This window comes from Nilaparvata lugens, chromosome 1 (assembly GCF_014356525.2).
Source record: "Nilaparvata lugens isolate BPH chromosome 1, ASM1435652v1, whole genome shotgun sequence".
Lineage (NCBI taxonomy): Eukaryota > Metazoa > Arthropoda > Insecta > Hemiptera > Delphacidae > Nilaparvata > Nilaparvata lugens.
The window spans coordinates 94,600,533-94,628,228 of NC_052504.1; the positions used below are offsets into that span (position 1 = coordinate 94,600,533).

At 34.6% G+C, this 27,696-nt stretch overlaps 1 protein-coding gene across 1 annotated transcript in view; it reads left to right on the forward strand.

Annotated features, from left to right (window-relative positions):
- The window catches only part of LOC111043549, a gene marked incomplete in the record, with an annotated part of 119,682 nt that overhangs the window by 85,072 nt on the left and 6,914 nt on the right, over positions 1-27,696 (forward strand). The window contains 3 exon segments of the mRNA XM_039419468.1: positions 13,930-14,119; positions 15,239-15,366; positions 25,994-26,224. Of these exon segments, the coding sequence (XP_039275402.1) occupies positions 13,930-14,119; positions 15,239-15,366; positions 25,994-26,224 (549 nt within the window).

The following is a 27,696-nucleotide window of genomic DNA, read 5'->3' on the forward strand; positions in this document are numbered from 1 at the left end:
CGTATCTTCTAGCACTGCAAATTAATCAACCTCATATTATCATCTGATCTCTTCTTCAAACTGTTGTCGAATTTCCGATTGGATCAATATCGATACGAAAATATTTGTTGCAGGTTTGTCCTTATTCCAGTGAGGAATTCTTTTTCCATTAAAATGCAAAGATTGACGACTTAGAATATAATTGACAAATCCGTATACCCCTTTCATAGGTGAGCAGTGATATGAAAAATGAAAAAAAACATTACATATTGAAATATTTTGAGTTTTCAGCCTTCCAGTATATCTTCTCATTTTCATTTTTCAAGTGGATTTCACTTGTATTTTTTACGAATCCCAATTCCTGATTCTATCTACACATTTTAAAACGTTCATCCAATAGAATTCAATCAAAGTGATTATTTGGCTGATGGTGGTTATCCGTGATTAATTTACTCCATAAAGCTGCGTACACATATACGCGCTTCCAACCCACACCGAGCACGCTCCGCCCTCGTACCGCCCTCGTTCCTCCATCGTACCGCAGTCGCTCCGCCCCCGCTCTGCAGTCGCACCCATCATGAACGTTACGGAAGATGTTAGATCTTCTCGCGTTCCCCGGTCGAACCACTCTTGCTCCCCGGTCGATTATCAACCGCTCTGCTGGAGTGACGTTCGGTTGCGGAGCAGGCGAAAGTCTGTACGCACTTTAACGTAGACACAAACCTACTGATACAAATGTATGCGATTTCAGCTACGGTACTGAATTGTTTATGACCAAATCTAGACAAGGGTAAATAGGGAGTGGGAGTGAGTGTGTGAAAGAGAAAGATTAGATTTCTTTATTCATGTATGTTACAATATTTACTGGCTTATACACCAAGTCACATTAAATGACGATAATGCTATTTATTAAACGAGTTTCACAAAGTATAAATAATTAATCAATGTGAATAAATATAAAATGCAATTAGAATAACGATGATATAATAATGTGATGTAACTTCATAAATCGGCGGTACAATTAATTGTCGATTCTCTTAGAAGGATATAAAATATCCTTCCCATTAATACACGACCGGGTTGTGATGAATTAGAGCTGTTGGGAATTATAACTCGAAGTAATGTTCAAGAAAGAAACTCAACTTAATAAGTTAAAAACTAGTTGATTTGAATCTCACAATTATGAGATGAATGAATAAATGAAATAAGTAATAAGAATGAGTAATAGTGAATACAATATAGTATATAGTAATATAGAGAGTGAGAGAGAAAGAGAGCTAGTGTGTGCGTGGGAGGCGAGTGACAGAGACTGAGTGAATAATAAGAGATAGATAGAGAGTGTGTGTGAAAGAGAGATCGTCGTGAAGGAGTCAATAGGGAGGCGGCTACGGTTATCAAGGAAGTCAAGTGCTGAATGGGGATTCCGAGCGGCGCTATTTATTTAAAAACGTCGGTCGAGGAGCATAGAGGAGTAAGACTATAGAGAGGACGCTGAAGGAGCAGAAGCAAGCAGTTACAAGGTACTGTAGTAGTAGTTGTAATCTGGCGGTCAAACAGAGGTGTAGTTGTGGGGTGGTGGGGGTTGGGATTGAGGGGGCACCTGCGCAAGACTACTTGAGAATCTCGACCGAAGGTCTGCTCTGGAGTCGCGGAAAAATGATAAGCCTGCTCATTGTAATGATGAGCCGTGAGCCAGTGTTAATTCACTAAATGTAGTGGGATTCATTAAGCGAGCTGAGCCGTGAGAAGTGGCTCGCCTAATGCTCCCAGTTTCTCGGTGTGTACTTTAATTCCCCTTGTTCCATTCTCTGGAAATCTTTTGGCCTTTAACAAAAGGTATTATTCCCCCTGCTACGCTTGCTTAATCCCTCTTCGCTCTATGTATTTTCTGGATCACGAGCCGGATCGGGTACTTAGGAGGCTCCCTTTTTAAACTTGCTCGCAGCACTTTAGCCCGGTGTTAAACCTGGGTACAAGCTGTACGCTATATCTGCATCCTCGGATATTTCTCCTTTCTCTTACCAACTTGTTGCTCCGTCTTAATGCTGGCGTGTCCTCTCTCGCATTGTTCTGTTCCCGAGTTTCGAGTCTCGGCTCCAATTCGAGGCTGGCTTCCACCATTCTTCCCGGAATTTACTGCAACTGCTGGCGCCGGATTAGCTCTCTCCATTCTGTGTGTAATACCCTACGCATTGTGCTTATTGCACAACTTGCTAACACACCCTCAACGTTTGCTTCGAGTGCTACCTACTCTATTTGCTACTTGTTACATGATTCTTACTTTCTGTCGGCACCAACTGTGATGGCGAACTTTACAAAACTTTACAAAAGTTTTCCAATAAATCGGTCGACTGGTTCTTTTTTTACTTTCCTTGCCCTATTAGCCTTTAGACTCAGGGGACCTTGAAACGTATAGAAAACTTTGAATTAGGGTACCTTTATTTTTTGGACAGCAATACTTTCCTTACCTATGGTAATAAATAAATATTTAATATTAGACTCAGGGGACCTTGAAACGTATAGAAAACTTTAAATTAGGGTACCTTTATTTTTTGGAAAGCAATTATTCATTTATTACCATAGGTAAGGAAAGTATTGCTTTTCAAAAAAATAAAGGTACCCTAATTTAAAGTTTTCTATAGACCTACGTTTCAAGGTCCCCTGAGTCTAAAAACATGATTTTTTGTAATGTAGATGAAATACAAATGTAAGAATGTAGGATGATCACTTTCAGATTTCCTATCAGACAGGGAAAAATACCATTTATATTGCAATTTTGGAATTTACCTTGCTAAGTAGGTAGTGCCATGGTTGATCACAAATCATTAAGACTACGGTGTTTTTTTTTTTCACTTGCTTTTGCAATTTTTGTTGAAGTTTTCCTTATTCCTTGACAATAGATTTGATCTAATTAGATTCAATTTCTTCTTATTCCAGAATATTGAAATTGAAATTGAAATTCTTTATTCTCCAAAAAAGATTAACAATACATTTGTATGTAAAAAATGAAAATACATTTCACATGCCTGTGAGAGAGGAGCGAGTTGTCTAGTAGCATCCAATATACATAATCTTAAATTTAACTATTCATAGCTATGAAAAATATGACTATAAATACAATAAAAATAGAAAAAAATTATTTAAGAAAGAATAGAACTAGTGTAACAAATAAAACAAAACTCAATCTGGAGAGAGGTATTATTATGGATAAAAATAAAATAAACCAGAACTAAAAACGAAGTGGGAAGCACCATATTACTGATGGAATTGAATAATGAATAATGAATTTCATTTCCATCATAAAAATTCTGCAATCACTTTTTGGAAATTATGTTTTTTATGATGAAATTAATTCATTATTATTCAATATTACTATATTGCTGATTACACTATCGCTGCAAGATAGTATTCACATATTATTATTCAGCTCACAAGATCAGTTGGAATGCAAGTTTCATAGATTATTATAGAGCTGAAACCTGGTTTGCAACTTTGTCGGCAAAGTATGAAGAATCAATTATTGAATTGTATGAATCAAGAGAGGTTTACCAACCTTATTTAGATTTTCATTTGACTTAAATAAATTATTGTAAATTATACTTTGGACACTCCGAGGAACCTTTCGATCAAACTCAAACTATTCATTAAAATTTTTAAATATGAAAAATTAAAATTTTCATTGACTACACCACCATTATCCCTAGAAATGGCGGAAAACAAGATTGGATGAATTTCTCAGTAAATAATTAAAGATAATATCGTGGAAGATTTTTTTTTCATTAAGAAGAGTTTCGTCACATAATATATGTGATAAATCACTATTCCTGAAGATGAATTTGATTTTGTATTGGAACGATGCACTCCAATCATTCGTTGATGGTATTTGAATAACAAAATATTTTAAATTTTTAAAAAGTGTCGAAAACGATTCTTGATGATCACTTATCTTTATATCTGATTGAGTAGAAATAATTCAAACGTGAGGCAGGAATTTGTATTGAAACAAATTATTGGGGTGTTATCAGGCATCACATTTAGGCATCGGATGAATCATTGTTGGTGTCACATTATATTCTCATGAGAAACGTGTGTTGTGATCCAAAACTCCCGAAATTCTATTGAATTTGAATATGGGGATGAAAGCATGGGAAGAAGAACGTGCGAAGCCAGAACAAAGTGTTGGTTGAGAGATTGTCATGGATTATTCAAGAGCGCTTTCCGAACTACTTGTTCGAAGGGTGAGATATTTTATTACTCGCGCAGACGGAGTTCGCGAGCAGCCAACGAACAATGAAGTGTGAAAAGATAAATCTCATTTAGAAAATACAAGGAAGAGAAGGAATTAGCGCATCTTCGCTAAGGCCGAAATCGTCTTAGACGCGCAAGACAAGAGCTTTATTCAACAAGGATTTCGCCGCCACCCTCCCGGCCTACTCGAAAGTTTTATAAATTCAAAACAAAACTACTTACCTAATAATGTATGAGTGACGATTAGGTTCGGCGAATCAGGGGGCATGAACAAGAACCAAAGCTCCCTAATGCGATTTTACGCCGGATTTGCGATAAGATTTTGCGCCTTGTTCAACATTCTGCCGAAAGATCGCGCACAGGTCGCGTCGGGTGGAGGTCGCGCGACGCGGTGGCCGGAGGACGGGAGGCGGCAAAGATGAAGAACAACCGCCGCACAAAGATTAAATCGAGGAACAAAAGAGCGCTGAGCTTTTTAGCAGGAGCATTCTTGCGGCTCGCGCAGACACAAATCTCCGCGTTGTTTTTATTAATAGACTGTGAACTTTCGAATATAAATCGACGTTTTGTTGTCAACTTGCGAGTGAATAAAATTAATCGGCTTAGTGACGCTGTTTAAACGTGTCAAAAAGGTTATCCCCCCACGACCACCACTCTCAAAATTTACAAATTGCTGGAGCGAAAGCTCTCCCCCTCAACACTTTCACCCCCTCAAACACACTGTTAAAACGGTAAGCACCGCTTCGGTTGTTTATGTTTGCATCCAAAGCCCTCAGATGGAAAAAGTGAACTCTTCCCTGATGATAAACCGTAAACAAAAATCTGACTTATTTCCATAGTTCGTCAAAGCCGAGCTTACATATTGTTTGTGTACACGGCTATGAAATACACTGGAGCAATGCTGTGATTTTCAATGCCACAGTTGTTCAGGAATCGTTATTAGCGAGAGAATTTTGTTAACAATGTCATGACATGTCAAACGTTTGTAACAACGGACTGTAATATTACCTTATTATACTTTCCCAATAATATTTCTTGTAATATGCGATAACTGAATAATATCGTTTATTGTTTTAAAATTCCAAATGAGTTTATGGCACAATCAGACAATGATGCATTCAATGGTTCAAGTTGAATAATAGTACATCATTTTTATTTTTATGACATATTTTATATTTCAATATTTTTAACAATTTATTTATTCATTCGAAATATATTATTCATTTCTTTCAGTATGCATGTACTGTATATTCCAATTATTATTGTATTATCAATTGGAAATATTTCTAGTGATTTTGTATTAGGCTATGGCTAAATAAAGATTTTGATTTTTTTGAATTTCTCTGATTGTGGAACAACACGATCAAAAGAGTTTATTCTAAATAGACATGACTAATGTGAAATTTTATATGGATTGTAGGAAAACCAATATATTCAAACTCATCGTATGAAAAATCTCCAAATACGAGTTTGTCATTTTGGCTTCTTTCATTACTTAGAACCTGTGAAAGCAATTCAAAATCATGGCTCATTTTATCCTCACAAGAACTACGAGTCTACTTTTCAATATTTTCATAACAACTTTCTTTCTCAATATTTTATTACCTCAATAAAACACACAAGTGTGTACAAATTGGTAGTGAAAAAAAACATAAAGCATTTCTCATCAGGCTTTGCCATCGTAGAAGATGGCGCTCCTCACAATAATAAAGATGAATTGAAATAAAAAACCAATAATCAATTTATATTGATTAGTCAAATATGTACAAATTGGTAGTGTGAAGAAAACATAAAATTACTCCTCATCAGGTTTATCCTCCTTAGAAGATGGTTCTTCTCACAATAATAAAGATGAATTGAAATAAAAAAACCAATAATCAATTTATATTGATTAGTCACAGATATCTACAGAACGATACTGATTTTGATATAAAATACCTACGAGAGAGTCTATGAGAGATTGATCAAAAATTGCAATCTTTTCGAATGGATTCAGGAGTCTAGAGCAATAGAGAAGTCCAGATTTAGCAGTTATGAAGTTAGTTAGAAGTCAGAGCATGTCAGCGAAAATAAGAGACAGAATAAGATCTTCTACAAGACTGTAACACATCAATAATGATCAATTATTCTTAAATATAGTCAGATAGTCAGAAAAGTAGTCAAATAGTCGAAAAATAGTCTTAATAATCAATAATCAATGATATAATCAATACCATACTAATAACACAAATACCAATTCCAACAACAATAATAATAATAATAATGCTTTCCTCTCCTTTTACTTCGTCCTGGTACCCCTAGAAAAAGGGAGCTAATTACAGAAAATATAACAAACAGAAATGAAAAATACACTTATAAAAAGAAATCTTTGGAACAAAAAATTTCTCAATTCAATTCAATTTCAATTCCATTCATTGCCAATTAGAAGAATAATAAGAGAAGAATAATAAACAAAACACGAATGAAAAATGATAAGAAAATTCCTTTTCAGTGGAAAATTTAAAAATTATACACCAGACGAAATATAAATTCTCCAAAACCTTCTAAAGAAGGTTTGACTGGAGGAGTCAAGTTTTACATGATATTTTTAAATGAAATAAAAAATAATTGATCATCTACTATAAACCACAAACCATAACCTCGTTTCAAGTCTACATTATTCTAAAGATATAGGGAGCATGAATATGCCTGGGAGGAGTCAAGTTTTACATGATATTTTCATATGAAAAAAAAAATTGATCATTTACCATAAACCACAACATCATAGCCTCGTTTCAAGTCTACATTATTCTAAAGATATACGGAGGCATGAATATGCCTCGGAGGAGTCAAGTTTTACATGATATTTTCATATGAAAGAAAAAAAATTGTTCATTTACCATACACCACAACATTATAACCTCGTTTTAAGTCTACATTATTCTAAAGATATACGGAGGCATGAATATTAATAGCCTACTGATCACGACGAAAATTTTCTTGTAAGGGAGAAGAGGGTGTACAGACTGGCAACAGAGGGTTGATTCGCAGCAGTGGATATGGGAATAGAGTTGAAAGCGATCAAGGCTAATTGATTCTTTTTGTGGTGTTTTCACGCCCTGATTCAACACCCCCGTCCCTCACCCACCACCACCAACTCTAGAGGGTTGAATAATTTCACATAGCCAGTCGACTGAAAGCAATGATTTAAATATTCATTAACGCGCTGGCGGTACGATTACATAAGAAGCTGAGGGGGTTGGAAAGGTCAGGGGTGGGGGTGGAGGTATTCCCCGACGGTGACTTAAGAGTCTTAGCGGCAGCAAATCCGACCCGCTAAGAAATACCTTTACGGAATCAAAGAGCTAAATAAGATAGAGCGAATGGCTTCTTCTAAAGCCTTGACTAACGAGATTATACTGTAGAAATACTCTTGCATACGTAATAATCGCTTCGAAACCTTTTAGCCGCTCGGGCTCTAGCCGCAGCAAACTCCTCTGTCTTTGGAGACTACGACGAGCAAGTCGCTCTTAAAAATAAACAGCGGCTCTAGAGAGGCCAAGGAGCTTAGTCGGGTACCCGTTGACAGGGGGAGTTCATTAGTCGGAGGAGCGGCTGACTAAAGGTGGCCGAGCGACTTAGCGCGCGGATTACTGTGGATTAGACCATGCCCGGTGACCGCCGGCATTAACTGGCATTAGCTTTCAACCCATATTGCCTCTTGGAGACCAGTGTCCACTCCGATCGCCGCCAACTCCGCCGCCAACTTACAAAGCGCGCCCAACCCTTTCAATAATGTCCTACGTATGGAATCACAGTTTATTAAATGATGAATTTCACAGCAGTCGCTGGTCTTAGCCGAGCTCTCATATGAGCGTTTCGAGACACAATGGACCCAGGTAAAGGTTTCATCTGCACTGTTCGGATTCGGTATAGAATTTGGGTTATCGGGAGGGAAGGTGTCTTAAACCCAGTCATGTAGGCGAGATCAATATCGGTGGAGTATTAGAAAATTTAATTCAGATGTGCCTGTGTATTGAATTTCTATTGATTGAGGAGGTTTTACGATTTGATGATTCATTACGCCCCAATAAAAATTCGTTCTCATAATTATTTCATAGTTTTTTTTTTGTATGAATCATGTACATTTAAATAAAAGTGATAAATCATACTATGCAGAAATTCTTTTCGATTGGAATATATTGTATGAAACTCACCGTTGTTCAAAGAAATATGATTATTGTTATTGATTGTTTTTATTGTACGTAAAGGAATATTTTTATATATCCCTCAAATAGCTTACAGCTAGAGGGATATTATCGCACTATTGTAATACTCAAATAAATAAATAAATAAAATAAAATCCGTTATTGAATCATTGATGAAAAAATCTTATTAGTGAGAAATTTAATCATTATCTTAATAGTTATTTGTATATCTAGAGTGAGAGGTACTGGTTTTTCTCCCTGAGGGAAAAGTTTGAAGCTCGAGGCGAAGCCGAGGGCAACAATTTTCATGAGGGAGAAAAAACATTTTCACTCGTGATATACACAACATTTTTCCTCCACCTACATTTTTGTGAAAACTGCAAATAAAATAATTTTTAAGAACGTACGTGACCAAACAATGTGTTACAACATGATCTAAAAAGTGAACAGAAACAGCTGGCTTGTAATCACAGTTCTCCTCCGACAGCACTATCTGTCGGCTAAAGTTGTAACAACAATGACAGCCACAACTACAGCTATGATGGAGTTCCCGTTTCAAATTTGATTAGTTAATGAGGAATATTCGTTGACTGGTATTCTGGATAACATTGAATAAAAAAATTATACATTCTTTTAGTAAAGTGATATGAAGTTTGTAATAATTTTAGCATACAAACATAAATTTCATATATTGATCAAATGTCTGGTTGAGGTATTGAATTTAGTTGGTTCAATGGACTACTCTATATGCTTCCTCATCTGAGTTTAGACATTCTGACCTATTTCAAATGTACGTTTTTAAAATATAGATGCTTCCCATGTTATTTAAATGGAGTCACTTTTACGCTCTAGGGAGTTTTCCTGGTTTTTCCTCCCGAGAGCGAAAAAGTGATACTCTAGTATTATGTTCCAGGGAGTGAAGTGAGAGCATTTTAGACAGGAGGTGGAGGAAAAAATATTTTGAACTCAGTCACCCCATTTTTAAAACTACCAAAATATTACCTAACAATAATTTAGTAATTGATTAAGGAATTTAATTAAATTTATTGATATTTTGTAAATAATTCGATTTTTTTCACAAAATTTTCATTTTCGTACTCTCAATTAGTCCTACATTTCACATGGTTGTTGCAGATGTTGAAAATTGAAGTGTTTCCTCAAATAGGTATGATAAAATTGTCCAAACTCCGCCAAGTCAACAAATAAACAAGTCAATTAAAATAAACAATAGAATGTAATTCTTTTCTATTCTATTCTATTCTATTCTATTCTATTCTATTCTATTCTATTCTATTCTATTCTATTCTATTCTATTCTATTCTATTCTATTCTATTCTATTCTATTCTATTCTATTCTATTCTATTCTATTCTATTCTATTCTATTCTATTCTATTCTATTCTATTCTATTCTATTCTTCTATTCTATTCTATTCTATTCTATTCTATTCTATTCTATTCTATTCTTCTATTCTATTCTATTCTATTCTATTCTATTCTATTCTATTCTTCTATTCTATTCTATTCTATTCTATTCTATTCTATTCTATTCTATTCTATTCTATCTATTCTATTCTATTCTATTCTATTCTATTCTATTCTATTCTATTCTATTCTATTCTATTCTATTCTATTCTGAATTCAATAAACAATAAATCCACGTTATTGAACATTCTGATAGAGTACATCTTGAAGATTTGAAAAAATTTCACAGTGACATTGAACGTGGTACCTCGCTCACTATAAAGGTGCGTACAGATTTACGCGCCGCGAACATGAGCAATTCACTTTTAATCAGCTGATGCCAAGCTTTTTATATCTGTATCTTACCGTTTCTGTAAAAATACAGATATGGTCAGCTAATAAATAATAATATCGAGTGACCTGGCTGGCTCAGGTCTGGTGTCAGAGTTTTCAGGTCGCAGCTGATCAATTTCAGGGCCTCTGACATGACCTAACGACTGCTTTTTAGGCAGCCGGGACCGACGGCTTATAGATATAGTCAGCTGATTAGAAGTGAATTTCTAATTTCTACAGAATACGCGGCGCGTATATCTGTACACACCTTAATGTATACATTATAACTAATTAAATAGAGGAAACAAATTAATTTCTTCAATTCGTATCTTGTATTCAAGTACATGTTACACGTGATACCTTTTTCTAATACCTTCCTATAAGGAAAAACAGGAACTCTCAGTTTATTGTTCACATGCGTGTGGTAGCAAGAGCGGTTGAAGCGCTAAATCAGGCTTATTCTCTTCATGAGAGCCTCTTACATCTCTGCCTTTACGCGGGTGCACATCTATTAGCAATCACAACTTGCCCTCAGTTTATGAGCGACAGCAAATTTCCGTCAAGATCATTTCCAAGCAAGGTGGGTATCTTGTCTGAGCAGTCAAGTGAAAAACAAGAAGCAGCGTTTTCAGGAAATATGCAGCGGCCGTGCAAAGATTACTATAGTAGGGTTCATTTTGAACAGTCAGGATTGGTTGATGTAAGGGATGCAGACAGTGTTGGTGAATTTTTGGTGTTTTGTTGCGACTATGCCCGAGGAAGCGACATGACACAAAGTTAAATACGGTTTCAATACGCTCGCTAGTCCCTACTTAAAAGTTGCGCTGTCACACTGATAACACCCAATACGCCGTCTGACATTATCTGTTATTAAAAGCGGTGAAAACTTTAGAAAATGTTTCTCATTTTTGCGGCGAGGAGTTGTGACAATGCGCCCTTATCGCGCCGCCAGTCAGGGCCTGAATAAGCCGAAAGAATAGCGAGAGATACGCGCGCTGACATCTTGCTCGTCGAAAAGGAAATGAAGAAAACTTGTTGTCGAGAGTCGTCTTGGTGTCGGTCGAATATCAGTCACAGTATTAGTAGTATAGCGCTGCGGCAACTTATCAAACCGTCTGATAACGCGCTTTATTTAGCTAAATACATTGCGCACTTATTCTTCGGTTTTTACGCGCGGCGAGCATTGATTTTCTTGTCATTAAATTGTGGCGGAGCGTCGCGGGTAAATATTTTGTGTTCCATTTCCGGTGCCGCGTTATCTGGCCGCCTTCCTTCATAATCGTGTGCTGCTGCCTTGCCACAGCGCCACCTCTAGAATTAACTGACTCCTTCACCCCCACCCTACACAGATCTGTCTGCCCTTTTCGATTCTCCACTTTTCACCACTTGATTCTCACCACCCTCCTACTCTCACTTCATTCTCTCTCCCTCTTTCAAACACACAATAAACGCACACCGACTACTGTTATCACAATCTTCTCTCCGTATATTACCGAACCTCGTGCCCGCTACCAGCACTTAATCGCTTGCCAATGATTTCTTTCATTTCAAGGAAGAAGCTGTCTCTTTCGTATTATGGCCTACTTAAGAGCCTCGCATTAAAAAACAAGTTATTTTCTGCGATTGAATTCAGAAACGCAAAGTAGATTGGTTCGCGTAGACTATGTCGGTTTTCTTCATATTTCGTTTCCCTGGAAAAATCTTGTGAACCATCATTTCTTGATCGTATCCAACGTAACGCTAAGTAAATTGGTTCGCGTAGACTATGTCGGTTTTCTTCATATTACGTTTCCCTGGAAAAATCTTGTGAACCATCATTTCTTGATTTCTTGATTCAGTAGATTGGTTCGTGTGGACTATGTCGGTTTTCTTTATTTTACGTTTCCCTGGAAAAATCTTGTGAACCATCATTTCTTGATTGTATCCAATGAGGAGAGAAATGTATCGTAAGTTTTTTCTCAAGAATGTTCAATTTCAAAAGACTTTGATATAAAATTAAATCGAGAGGTCTTATCAGTTGAACCTTCTCTTCAGAGTCGTGAATGAATAATCATGTTTTTCATGGACCCCATACCAAACGGAGATAGGTTTCACACTTATAAAATTCTAATTTTAGTGTCTATTCGTAATAGCGTTCACCCATCATCTTCAATTCATCAATGCAAGCATACGTGATAGTCTCGGAAAATAGAATAATTCATAAAGGATTCATAATTGTTCTCAGATGAATGTTACAGATCTGTTTCGTAATGGACTGTAATCATAATATGGAGCAGCTTCAAAGTTGACTACTATAATCTATGATGAAATAAATCCAATATAGTTTTTGTCTCTTTTTCCAATAATTCTTCTTCTTCTAAGGCTAGTTACACACACATCGATTTTTGGTCGTACGATATTTTGCCGTCCTTATAAATTCTATTAGATTGAACAGATGATTTCAAACATATGATGTTTGCCAAGTTCCGTTTAATCTGATAGAATTCATAGTGACGGCAAAATATCGTACGACCAAAAATCGATGTGTGTGTAACTAGCCTTATTCTTCTGCCTGTCCGCTACGAAGGTGGGCGATCAACATGGCGATTTTCACTTTATCCACAGCAATACGATCTATTTATATGGAGCTTTTTCCACACCAGAATCGGATGTTTTTAGCCAAGAAATTCTTCTTCTACCTGGGGCCTATTTCACAATGGTACAAGTATTGTTACCAACAATGGCTACGAACAAGTACTTGTAGTTACAAGTTCACAAGTACTCACGTTTCACAAAAATTTATGATCTACAAGTTTACAAGTTTACAATTTTACAAGTCTACAAGTACTTCAATAGTAAACATAACCTATTTTCATGATAATTTGCTTTTTTCATCCTTTATAAAGGTTACTTGTACTTTTCAATAATTACTTTGAAAATATTTGAAAGCAATATAATGTTTTTCGTACAGTCTACTTCATTTATTGCTGAATTTGTAACCTGCACAGTATATGTACTATGTATATATATATAGTATATAAACTATATACTGTGTATTTATACTATAGTACACATAACTTATGAGGTAACACATTAATAACTATTTTGGAAATTTAATTTCCTGATGCATATATTTCCAAAATAATGAATTATAGAGGAATATGGGGAATTTTTGATTATTAGAAATATTTAAAATCATTTTATTGATCACTTGTGAATCCTTTACATAGCTTTCCACTTCGGTAGAAATTTCATAATTACGAACAAGTAATTTCGACAAAAATTGTTGTCTACAATGAAAATCTTTGTGAAACACTTGTTCTTGCAAATCACTTGTAAACTTGTAGAAATTCATTGTAACTACAAGTTTACAATTCTGCTTTTGTGAATCGCTTGTAATCAGCTGTTCTCCAAAACCATGGTTGGCAACAAAATTTGTAACCTACTTGTACCTTTGTGAAACAGGCCCCTGGGCTCTTTCCAAAAACTTCCCTTGTTTCTTTTTTCAATACAGAAACATGATTATCTAGTGTTCACACAATATATATGAGAAGGCAAATATGTAGTATGTATTCCATTTTAGTTTTTCAAATATCCATCGATAATTTGTCATCTTGTTGAATAAGACTCTTCAGACTCCACGATATTCGTGAATTTTCAATATGATGCACGAATGTTCCAAGGGAGAAAACTTGTTACAAGTGATTCATGAATGACGATTGTTTGTTCTCAGGAAAATCGCTCCCAGTTCATTGCATCGTGGAGACCGTATCATCTCTCCAGCAGTGGAAATCGTCCAAATCGCCGAGGAAAAGCTCCGTAGAAACAGACAGCTATGTCATCATCCCGGTCAACACAGCTTTCCAAGATCTCATCCAGGTGGCGCTCCAGCGGCTTGGCTACTCCAAGGAAAATGCTTCGGCCGCCAAAGGTGAGCCTTAATTTCTTAATATCTTGCAATTTAGAAATTATTATCACCGATACTTAGTTGAGCATGTGAGAATTTCCCCAAAACGAGGTCATATCTTCTTTGTTTTCCGAGGGAAATTGGAAAATTATACACAACTGACAATAATAAATTATCAGAAGATGAGATTCTATTTAGGACACAAACGGAGAATTGTATCTTTAATAGATTCAAAAGATTAGACAATATTCAATTTTTTTTTATTCATTAGGAGCTCCATAATGTCAACAAAGATTCAAAAATTCTGTGAGAATTTCTCAAAATGACGGAGACCTAGAATGATGGGTAGTAACCTTTTTGAAAGAAATATTTACTGATAGATCATGGGAATATGTGCTTGAAAATATTCAATATTAGACATTATTAGAATTTTTTCATTCATTTTATTCATTAGGAGCTCCATAATGTCAAACAAAGATTCAAAAATTCTGGGAGAAATTTGCAAAATGAAGAGTGTATTTTCTATGGGAGATAACTAAGTTATGATCTTCTGTTGTATAATCATGCTACCAAACAAATAAAATGAAGACGAAGAACAATCTTTTAACAATGCAAATTGGAAGCTCTGAATTGAAATACTGTGTATGGAAATACAGTTTCTAAAAGAATCTAGAGAAATTGGAAGTGAAAATCTGTTCTGGAAGATGAATCTTCCTGATATTCTCTTCTCTGTTTCAAGCTTCTGTGATAGCATAAATAAAGAAATATTAAATATTTCTTTAAATATTAAATTTTATATTTTCAAATACAAAAATATAATTATAATTATATATTCATAATTTTTCATTTTATAGTGTATATTGGATAGTCAATATTTATTTAATCCATGGTGATAGTTTGGTTGTTATGTATGAAAGTTTGGTTTTTTTTTATTCATCCATTATCTACCATACAGTAGGGCAGTGATTTATATGAATTTGGCAATAAATTTGATTTGATTTGATACAGATAGATAGTTTTGCACCTTTCCAGACCGGAAACAGCCAGTGAAGACAATCATCTCTATTTTACTTCGGAAAATTATTGACAACTCACTTTCAACTCCTGATCAATTCTGATTCTAACATTTTTTTCATCATGCAGGTTCCATAGTGATAAAGAATTGGAAGCCGCTGAGCTTCGATAAGATAGCAGAGAGTCCCATGATGACGGTGGGCGAACTCCTTGGAGAACTCACTACGGTCGCCACGGTGCGAATCCAGATCTTCAGGTGAGGATCAACAATACAAAGCTTGAAATTATTGAATCATGGTGAAATCCACCTCAAACTATCTGTATTATAGCATATCTTTTCCAATCCTACTAGTACTGACCGTTTAGAGTGAATCTCACAATAAATTGAATGGGATATGATAAGAATACTTTTTAAAGATATGTTTTTTTTAAAAAACATCTTTATTGCCCATAAAAACAAAATACAAAATAAAAACTTACAAAATAAATATTCTAGATTATAATATTATGCTATTTTACAAATAAATTAAAATTACATGGCACCACCCAGCAAGGGCAAAACCCTGACCGCTGAGTGAGAGTATCAGCTGTTTAGACAATATAAAAATTTATTTACTAATAATCAAAGCTACAAAAAATCGAAGTTAACAATAAATTACTAGTAATTATAATATTTGACTGATGTCGAGGAAAAATTTTTGTATCACCCACTTATTTATCTGTTCCATCCTCTGTCTACCCCTATTAGATTGATTGATTGATTGAGTACTTTATTTATGTAGATTACAATATATACTGCCTTATACACTTATATACAATAGCTTACAATACAGCAAAATTATAGCTGAATTTACATGATATAGACTAAGAAAATAATTATTGAACTGTATATGATATGAAAAAGCAATTTGTAATATAATAACTATAGATAATAATTATATTGTTATGCATCTACATAAATTGGCGGAGCTTTGGACATATCAATGTCCATTCTTTGGAAAGAATATTAAAAATATCCTCCCCACTAACTCTCTACCAAACGAAATTAGATGCCAAAAGTACTTAGAAAGAGATTCTGACAATGCATTTGGCATGATATTTATTATTTTTGAGCTAAGATACCCCAATTTATTGTCTTCGCACTATTGTCAAATCTGAATAGTTAATATTATAAATGTTATGAGATGTAACTCTCAGGTTATACATAGAAACGTCATTATTCACTGTAAATTCATCCTTCCTCATCCATGCATAGTAGAGAAGTTTCTTTATATAAATTTGACGTACTGTCATCACTTTAAATTCGGCAAATGTTTCACTACTAGAAAAAGCCCTTGGCTTGGTTTATTTGATGTGTATTTGGAAAAAACAATAACTGAATTTTGATCATCTATTTGCCTTAATATTATTATAATGTACAATTTCACATTTTTTTTGTAGTTGCATACTAAGTTAGGTAATAGACAGATTGGTTCCAAGGATTTCAAAATGAGAATGATCTTCAGTCTCTCTTCTTCATATAAGTTATATTTTTTCTAGAAATATAATAAAAATGATCAATTACCCTTCATTCTAACACAGCACAGCTAGTTTCAACTCTTCAAGAGCCATTTTCAAGTGAATAAGAAGAGTAAATATTTATTCTTTTTTATTTAGAGAGCAATTTATGTATTTATATATCTGGTTATTTTTATATCTGGCTATTTTTATATCTGGTTATTTATGTTTAACGGATCTCGAAAACAGCTCTAACGATTTCCACGAAATTTGGAACATAGTAGGTTTATGATATAAAGATTCGATTGCATTAGGTCTCATCCTTGAGAAAACTCGCTGAACGACATTGAAAGGATAATTCATCCTTGGCTGAAACAGCTGTGGATAGTAAAAAAGTGAGTATGTGAAAAATCAAAATATCGCCTCCTCGAAATTCATAATAAATTCATAGCCAGCTGTGAAATATAAGCACGATCATTTTAGAGAATTGTGTTCTGTTTATCAATAAATAAAAATAACGAGCAGAGCTCGGTGCCCCGATATTTTAGGAATTAATAAAGAAGAGAGAAGAAATCTAGAGTGAGAATAAAAATAGACGAAGTTTAGAGAGTTTTTATGAGTTTTTATGGCTTCCAACTTACTCAATTCAATGGAATATTAAGGTAAAATTATTGAATTGAATTGAATTGAATTTAGAGAGTTTTTAGAAGTTTCACTCAACTATCAGAATGGAAAATCGTTAGTGTAGTTTTTAAAATGAGTGTGGGTTCAAAGTAAAAGTCGTAATATTTTGTTTAAGTAAACCTACTTTGATAGTTCTCTCAATTACAAGTAAACTATTGGAACAGTCAACTCGGAGAACCAACTTGGCCACTGGAAAACCCGTAAGCTTCTCTAAGGAAAATGTGTTGCACTCTTATTTTATAACTGAGCTGTAGTTGGAGAAGGGCTCGAAAGTGGAAACCAGGATCAGAAGACCATTACATCGTAAATCATGTGAGTAAGCACCGGGGAAAAGTCGGTTCTTTCTTAAGACTCGCTGTAGGAGCAGTTTATATTGATAAAGGAAAATCTGTTTCGGCAAATCTAGCCACACCTTGTTCCAAATTGGAGATGACCTTTCCTCGCACGTTCCTAATTTCTTTCCCTTCCAATTCCTTGTTAATGAGAAAATATGACGCGCGCCCGAACTCTTAAGATTTTCTCGTTCGGTGCTCTTAATGCTGGCTTGAGTCATTCTGATACTTTCTTCCCCTACTTTATCAGCACATACAGTATCTCACCACCGGTAATAATCCGCTGCCCATTTCGTTGAACTTAAGGTGTGATAAGCTGTGCACAATTGGACTGTAGTGGTTGTAGACGTTGAAAAGGTACAGTTACGAGTTGCAGTTGGGATGAATGAGCCTGTTCCGTGATTCCTTTGACATAGTAATTTTTTTCACATGGTGGAATGGAGAAATAAGTTGTGTTAGGTGGATACAAATAATCGTACAACAACAAATTATTGATAAGGGCTGTGGAAATACAAATAGAACGCCAGATTATTGATAGTCCAGTGGAGAATCGAACTAGAGACAATTCATGATATGTAACCTAATAAACTTTCTCATTTCCTGTCGCAGAGTATAGTGGAAACTAGGCTATTCAAATAATCATTCTCGACACAATAGATAGAAAGAAAAGGAGAGAGAGAAAGGTGAGGAAGGAGAGGGAGAAGAGAAAGAAATGAGAGGAACAAGAGAAATGAGTGGAAAGGAAGGAATTGATTGATTGATTGAGTACTTTATTTATGTAGATTACAATATATACTAGCTTATACACTTATATGAAATAGCTTACAATACAGCAAAAATATAGATGAATTTACATAATATAGACTAAAAAAATAATTATTGAACTGTATGTGATAATTATTGAAAAAGCAAATTGTAATATAATAACTATAGATATTTATATTGTTATGCATCTACACAAATTGGCGGAGCTTTGGACATAAATCAATGTCAAAAGAGAGAGAGGGAATGAGAGAGAGAGAGAGAGAGAGAGAGACGAGAGTGAAGAGACTAAAGATAAGAAATAAGTTTTAGTTTATCAGGGATTGACAATGTTGTAACAACCAAAACCGGTCTTCCTAAGTATCAATAAATCTGTGGTTTTTGACAATTTCTAAGTATTTTTATTTAATATGAACAATTACCACAATATCAACTTCTCAACCACGCAATAAATGGAAAAATAATAATGAGAAAGAATAAGAATGATTGATTGATTAAGTGCTTTATACATGCATCCAGATTTACAATCATATATACTGGATTATAACTTGAAATACAGCAAAGTTTTAGTTAAATTTATAGATTATGAACTGCATAATGATTGAACTAGGTCTATAATATTTATGAACAAAATTCAATTTATAATCACTGTGAAATTATATAGCTTTGTATCTACATTAATTTAAGGAGGTTTGAACATATCAATCTCCATTCTATGAAGAGGATACCAAGAATATCTCTCTCATTAATTTAATTCTTCAACAAAAATGAGAGAGAGAGAGAGAGTAATGGAAAGAGAGAAATAAAAGGAAGAATAGCAATGAAAGAAGTGAGAGGGAAGAGAGGTATGAAAGAAAGGAGAAAAAGAAGAAGGAAGATAGAAATTCAAACATTTCTATCTTCCTTCTTCTTTTTCTCCTTTTCTCCTTTCTTCCTCCTTCTCCTTTAAAGTGGATTAGTAACAGAAATAACAACCAAAAGTAGCAAAACAAGTGGTTGAGTCAAAAGTAATTCTGGAAAAAACTGTTGACTTGTTCCAGAATACCAAGAAGGTGGCATATACTGTTCAAAAACGTCTACAATAGCTTGAATGATGTCTGACACATTAAGCCTGCTGGATTTATTATAGGTATTATCCAGCTGCAAAACTACAGTTATTCGTTGACAGAAGTATTGAGTGTATCAGTTTTAAAATGGATGGAGAGGTTTGGGAGTTCTTTTCAAGATTTTAAACAAAACAATTTTCCCAACTTTGAAGATGCCGAAAATTGTCAAAGTAGAAACAGAGATGACAAGTGACATATGTTCTGTTAACTACCGAGCCAAAATAATAGCCGGCTCGAAACAATAGGTGCAGTTCAACGTTTTGAAGGAGAAAGTAAAAAGCTGGAGAATTCCATTTCATCCTTTCTTTCTTTCTTTCTTTCTTTCTTTCTTCCAGTTCCGTTTCTATAGTCTGATTCCTGGTATCTTTCCCTCCATTTCCATTCAGAGTTGAAAATAAACAAGTTATCCTATCTACAGGGATCGCACTCCTGTTATTTTGAAATCTCATTTATGGTGAAATGGACAAACAATAGACGTTAAAAAAATAAACGTCCAACCATAACGTTTAGTTTTACAAAAAATAAACGTTCAACCATTGATAAAAGATAGCATAGGAAGATATCACATGCCCTATACCGTTTATGTCCTGAATTTCACTGTTTGTTCAAGCCGTTAGACCATGTATTTTTCCGTGAAACTATGTGATGCTTGTAGTCTCTCATACTCTCATTTTGGTAGAGAGTATATTTTTAATATTCTTTCCGAAGAATGGACATTGATATGTCCAAAGCTCCGCCAATTTATGTAGATGCATAACAATATATAATTATTATCTATAGTTATTATATTACAAATTGCTTTTTCATATCATATACAGTTCAATAATTATTTTCTTAGTCTATATCATGTAAATTCATCTATAATTTTGCTGTATTGTAAGCTATTGTATATAAGTGTATAAGACAGTATATATTGTAATCTACATAAATAAAGTACTCAATCAATCAATCAATACTCTGACGTTCATACACTCTCGCCCGGTCATCACGACAATAGTGGACAGTTATCCATAATAGTCGGTTTGATAGAACAGTGGGATTTGAAACATAAACGCCCTCAATCATGGTATCCTATACTATTGTAGTGAACATCCTATACTATAATAAGATATACATATCCTATTCTATTTGTGAACATTTTTTGTAAGGCAATAAGTTTGATTTTTATTGAACGAGCAATTTCTGTTCATAAGTTTAAATGTTTTAATGTTTAGAAGTTGAGATGTATAGATGTTTATTTGTTTGTATTTCACCGGATCTTGAAAACTGCTCTAACGATTCTCACGAATTTCAGAACATAGTAGGTTTATAATATAAAAATTAGATTACACTAGGTCTCTCATCCCTGGGAAAACTCGCTGAAGGACATTGAAAGCATGATTATTATTCGTTCTTGGAAAAACAGCTGATAATTATTTCACACTAAGTGTGTAGGACTTTGTCAAAATTATGACTCAGCTGTTGAACTTTTGTAATCATTCAAACAGGTACTTAGTGCCGTTTGCAAAAAAGCCGGGTTATTTTCAATCCTGATTTATTCCAGTAGAACGATTTATTGAACAAATATAATACATCTTCAATATTTTCAAGAACTAACATATCTTCAAGAACTAAGAACGTTTTATTGAACAAATATAATATATCTTCTAGATTTTTAAGCTGTAAGTTGGATATTCTAATTTTAATCTGTTTTAATCAACTTGGTCTTGATTGATTCGACTGGATAATCGCCTAGACTCTCTACTACCCATAAATCGCCTAGGCTCTCCAGAATCCCATAATTCTATAAGATTCAAATCAACTAGTTTTTAACTTATTAAGTAGAGTCTCTTATTTGAACATTACTTCGAGTTATAATTCCCAACAGCTCTAATTCATCACAGCCCGGTCGTGTGTTAATGGGAAGGATATTTTAATTCCTTCTTAGAGAATCGACAATTATTTGTTGAAACACCGCCGATTTATGAAGTTACATTACATTATTATACTCTCGTTATTTTAATTGCATTCAATCTTTATTCTCATTGATTAATTATTTATACTTTGTAAAATTCTTTGAATAACTAGCATTATCGTCAATTTTTGTAAATTAGTGTATAAGCCAGTAATTATTTCATTTCATTCCATTTCATAATTTCTTTATTTATAAATTTGTACAGTGTATACAATGAATAGTGTCAAAAATATATATCTTCGATTAGATACAATTGAAAATAAAATACATAAAAATAACATCTACAGAATACAACAATACAATTCAACTCATAGGAGATGATCTCATTCATTCAAATATTCTTCGATATTATAAAGAGCTTTTCCAGTTAAATATCTCTTTAATCCCAATTCGAATTTATATATTAATTTATTTTTTAATATTTTCAAGATTTTCTTTCACACACATAATTGTCTCAAATATGTAGAAACTGTAAACTGTCATTATATTCAAGTGAGCGAAATGTTATTTAACTGATGCTATGGGGGTCTTGGTGTAAAATTATTCTCATAGCTTGTTTTTGTGATTTGAGAATTGAATCCATGTTCTGATTTGAAGTAGATCCATAAAGACTTATACCAAAGGATGTTATAGAATGTATGTAGGCAAAATAAATCATTTTCCGCGTTTTCATTTTACAAGAGGGAGACTTTTTTCTAAGAGCATATACAGTAATCCACTCGATACCCGTGACAAAATCCTTGTGACATGTTCTGTCCAATTCAAGTTTTGATCTACTATTGTAAAATAAAGAAATGTTCAAATACATAAATAAAGAAATCTGATCTAATCTAATCTACAACAATTAATTTCACTTGAAAGTAGTCATCGAGAAAAGAGAGCATAAGTGTAAGTAACTTATGCTACATACACTCTATGATGAATTATAGATTGTGAATAATCTCCAAGTGGAATCAAAATTGAGAGACTTCCATTATCACAACAAAAATCGAAGACTACCCTATTTAATTTTTAATCTCCGATCAATCAAAGTTTATTCATAAAGCTTGAATCTGGTTTATCTGAGAAACGTTTACTCAGCAAGCAGCTTTAAAAACTGTTGGGAACCAAGTCAATTAATCTGCAGGATATTCTGGGCGATTGTTGAGTTTTGCAGGGTAAGACAATGGAAAGGCTGTTGTTCCGTAACGATAAAAGTTTCAGCAGGTTTTAATCCGGCTGTTATTGGTGATTTCATGTCGTGGGGCGTGCGACGGGGGTTTAATAAAACACAACTTAATCTGATGTCTTGATTTATAAAGGCGTGCCGTTGAATTCACCGGGTATTACGATATCGCTGAGGCAAGTTTAACTTGTGTGCTTTATTCAGTGAGGGATTTCACCTGGCGCCATGCGCCTCTAGTTAATTAGAAACTCCATAATCTGCCTGCAAGTATCTTAAAATGTGGTAGAAATAAATGTATTAACATGTTATATATCATAATGATATTATGAGAGCTCCCGGAGCGCTGTTTCTCAGCGTCTTAAGTAAATAATATTTGTTCATTGAGCCATATATCTCCCGAAAGAGCTGACGCTTCTCTGCCTAGCCGCAAGATACTTCTTACCTCTCTCTCATACTCTTTCTCTCTCCCTCTCATCTCCGTACTCCATCCACGTGATCGCATCAGCGCTTTTCGGGTCCCCCCCCCTCCTCGTGACACCAACCCACCTCATCAACCAAACTTACTCGGTCTTCTAGTTAATGCTCATTTACCTTGATTAGAAGCACTGCGCACTCATCTTGGCAAAAATAAGGCTCTCTATTACGTACCATATCTACCCACATCAAACCGAGCTGTTATCGAAATTCTCAGGTTCTTGTGAAGGTTTATTAAACCGAATTCGTCTTGGAAACATTACGGGAGATTTCAATAATAATGTCGTCCTGTTGAATGATGAATGAAGGGTATTTGTATACTCTCATATCGAACCAAAAATAATACGATTGATTGATACAGCGAGATACATATCAAAACCTCCCAATGTTTGGAAAGAGTTTTGATATAGATTTCTGATTCACCGATGAAGTAAAACAAACCTTTTGAGAGTTGATTCTGTTTCCAGAAACTTGATAGTTTGGCTTCATTTTCCAACTTTCAAATGAAGAGCCAGCCGGAATGGTGATTTCTTGTGGAGTGGAGTCGAGGGGATAGGTTGTCGTGACCGTAGACGACTACTTGTACCCTCGTAAAAATATACCATTGCCGTCAAGTTGTCACCCCGACTACTTGACACCTACTGGACCGGAGGTGTCAACTAGTCCCGACCGTAAACGACAACTTGACACCTCGCACCCTTACGACAGGGTGTCCCCCCGACTAGTTGTCACCTCCTCAGAAAGGAGACAACTAGACGGGTATGGCTCACGTCTACTTGTCCCCTGAAAACCGGTTTCAAAAGGGGACAAGGAGTCGGGGTGGCACCTTGTCGCGTACCCCCAGAAAATGTTGATTTTAGAGTTGATGAATATGAAAGGATATTTTGGTTCACAAACAAGTGATAGTATTATTCAATTTCGTTCTTTTCTAATGAGAATTGATTATTGAGTAGTGCATTTCAAATCCGCCCACTCTCTCTCTCCTGATTGGTCAACGATTCTAAGTGAATGTGTAACTCTCTATCCAGCCACTAGATGGCAGCACATATTGAGTCATGAATTTATTTAATCTCAAGATTCTATTTTGAAACTCATGCAATGTTATGGTTCACTGATAAACTAGTAGATTACTGATTCTACTCCTTCTTTTTCTTTCATTCAACTTCTTCTACTTTTCCTTTTTCTTCATGTTTTATGCTTCTCCGTAATTTCCTCTTTCTATCGATCTATCAACTGGAATAATATATTATTCCTCCAATTTAGGATCTAATTCATTTATTATTCATTTCTAATTCAAATTATCATCATCATCTTACATACAAGGATTAGGTTAATGCCTGTTCCGACTTACAAACAGCTTATTAATATCCATATTTCAATCACAACCACGCTATAGTAGTGTATTTATTGCCATCTCTTCCGTGGCCTACCAATAGATCTTTTCCCTGCCGGTTTATAATTCAGTATCTGTAGTGGAAGCCTTTCTGCCGGCATTCTTTCCACATGATCTTTCCACTGATAATTCAAATTATCTAAAATATATAGCCATGAATTAGAGAAATCATCATTATATTATAATTTGGACTCACGCAATTGAAGACTTCAACAACTTTTGAGGTTGAGTGGTAGAGAGGGCTTAAAAGTCCTAACTCCACCTAATAATTTTTTTTTCATTTTCATTTTCATTTTCAACATCACTTCAACTTCAAATTTTAAATAATAATGACACAATTCAATTGATAATGATAATAATATTCAACTTCACATTCTTAATTACCTTACCATAATGAATAACTATCTGACCTTACCAAATGTATAACCATTTGACCTTACCAAATGTATAATCATTTGACCTTATCAAATGTATAACCATTCGACCTTACCAAATGTATAACCATTCGACCTTACCAAATGTATAACCATTTGACCTTACCAAATGTATAACCATTTGACCTTACCAAATGTATAACCATTTGACCTTACCAAATGTATAACCATTCGACCTTACCAAATGTATAACCATTTGACCTTACCAAATGTATAACCATTTGACCTTACCAAATGTATAACCATTTGACCTTACCAAATGTATAACCATTTGACCTTACCAAATGTATAACCATTTGACCTTACCAAATGTATAACCATTTGACCTTACTAAATGTATAACCATTTGACCTTAAGTCTGTGCAAAGGCTAAAAATAAACTTCCTACTCATGATATTTTTCAAAGTTTTTCGATTTGTATATCATTAATTATGCTATGAAAATGAAAAAGTTTTCCCAGGAAAATTTTTTTTTCTGATCATTACTTTTTGAGATATGAGCGACTAAATTCTAAATTTTTGGGATAGAACATTTCAAATTCGGAAAGAGATGAATCCATGAGATTCAGATGATAGATTCTTCATGGAGTTGTTCATCTAGTAAAACATAAATTTTCTAAAAATATAAATTTTTAAGATAGTTATTCAATTTACTAAAAATAACTTTCAGTTGAGTTATTTTTGGTAAATTGAATAACTTTTTCATAAATTGATATTTAAAGAAAATGTTTGTTTTACTAGATCAACAATACCATGAAGAATCCATACTCAAAATCTCATGGATTTATATCTTACCGAATTTGAACTGTTCTGTCCCAAAGATTCAAACTTCAGGCGCACATATCTCAAAAAGTAATAATCAGAAAAAAATATTTTCCTGAGAAAACATTTTCATTTTGATAGCTTCATGATATACAAATCGAAAAACTTTGAAAAATATCACGAGTAGAAAGTTTAATTTTGCCTTTGCACAGCCTTAACAAATGTGCAACCATTTGACCTTACTAAATGTATAACCAGCCATTCAATCTTACCAAATCTATAACCATTTGACCTTAAAAAATGTGTGTTCATTTGATTGCAGGTGACACTGTCTCAACTGGTTCGAAGTCAGGCGAATCCGGCAACACTGCCCGATCCTTCTGAGGAAGTGAGACGGAAATTCGACCAATGGTGGTCGTTGCAGCTGAGTCAGCAGTTATCCCCCCGGCCTCCCCGTTCACTCTGTTGGAATTCCCCTCCTCCCCCAATGGACGTCGACCCAATTCGCAAACAGGACAAATGTCCCGATGACAGAGTCCACCCTGCTCTACAGGTAACACTCATTTTTCTCATTTCAAACATCTTCACTACTAAAAATTATAGATTTCATCCTGTTGATAGAGATCACTGAAAGATTTCCCCTACGATTGAGTTCCCTGATATAGTTCAATGAAAGTGTTTCGACATAGAGAAACAATAGCTTAAGTAGATATTCCATGGTATAGAGAATTTATGTCGCAACTTTTACTGTTATCTCAAGCCGATTAATGTCGATTATTGTCAATTTTTATTGTTTTGTTTGGGTGAGAGTGTAGGAAGACACAATTTGAGAGACTACCAGCGTCACACAGCTGCATGGGAAAGAACTACGTGGACTATCAGCTTGAGATAACAGTAAAAGTTGCGACATAAACGCCCTATACCATGGGATATCTACTTACGCTATTGTTTCTCTATGGTTTCGATGAGTGCACCCTAATATTCCTCACATTAAGGTGCGTACAGACTTTCGCTCTGCTCCGCAATCGAACGTCACTCGAGCAGATCGATTGATGATCGAGGTGGAGCAAGACTGGAACGCGAGAAGAGCGTTACAGAGGTCGAGCTTGGCTAGCTCCTAGGTCGAACGTTGAACCAACCAATAGTTGCGCATGCGTGGTCAACGTTTTTGTTTGTGATGTTTGTTAATAGTTACGATCTCTGTGTTAGCAAATAAAATTATCAAAATTAATAATTAATTATCTAATTAAATAATATAAAGTTATAAAAGAATTTATTATAATAGGTACCGGCATATTTGCATTTAGAAGAAAGAAGCCGAACTCCCAACCAAGCCTTTCACCTTTTGAAACATTGACAGAGATTAACTTCTATAATAAAACATTTGAATAAATTCAATAATCATAATATTTATCATAAATTTATTATATAAACATGATGTATTCTTAAGGTAGACGCACACAGATCGTCATCGGACGGACGGCACGCATCGGATTATTAGATTTGATGCATTGCAGAGCTCAAGCATTAGCTTTTCTGGGAGAGCCCATTATTTCAATATTAAAATAGAAGAAAACATTCGTTGAATATGTTTTTAAATTAGTTTAGATTATAATTAGTTATAACATTATAAGAATGTTTTTGTATCACTTGTTTGTAAAAAAAGAATGGCAATAAAAAAAATGATAAAAAAAAAGTGCGGATACCTATCCGCATTAGTATTATAGATATGCGCACTCCAATTAAAAACAATGCATCAAATCTAATAATCCGATCCGTCCGTCCGATGACGATCTGTGTGCGCCTACTTTTAGGCTACCCAGTCAGAATATTTTATTTAGTTTTGTCATCCAATCAGCTGGATTGAAAGTTTCAAATTTGTGAGGTTGAGTTGTAGCAAAGTCAACAATAAGAAAAGAGCGGAGCGATCATCCTTCTAACATATTTCGAACCTCTATCGAACCCTTGTGTAACATCTCCCGTAACGTTCATGATCGGAGCGATTGCGGAGCGTGTTGGAGGCGC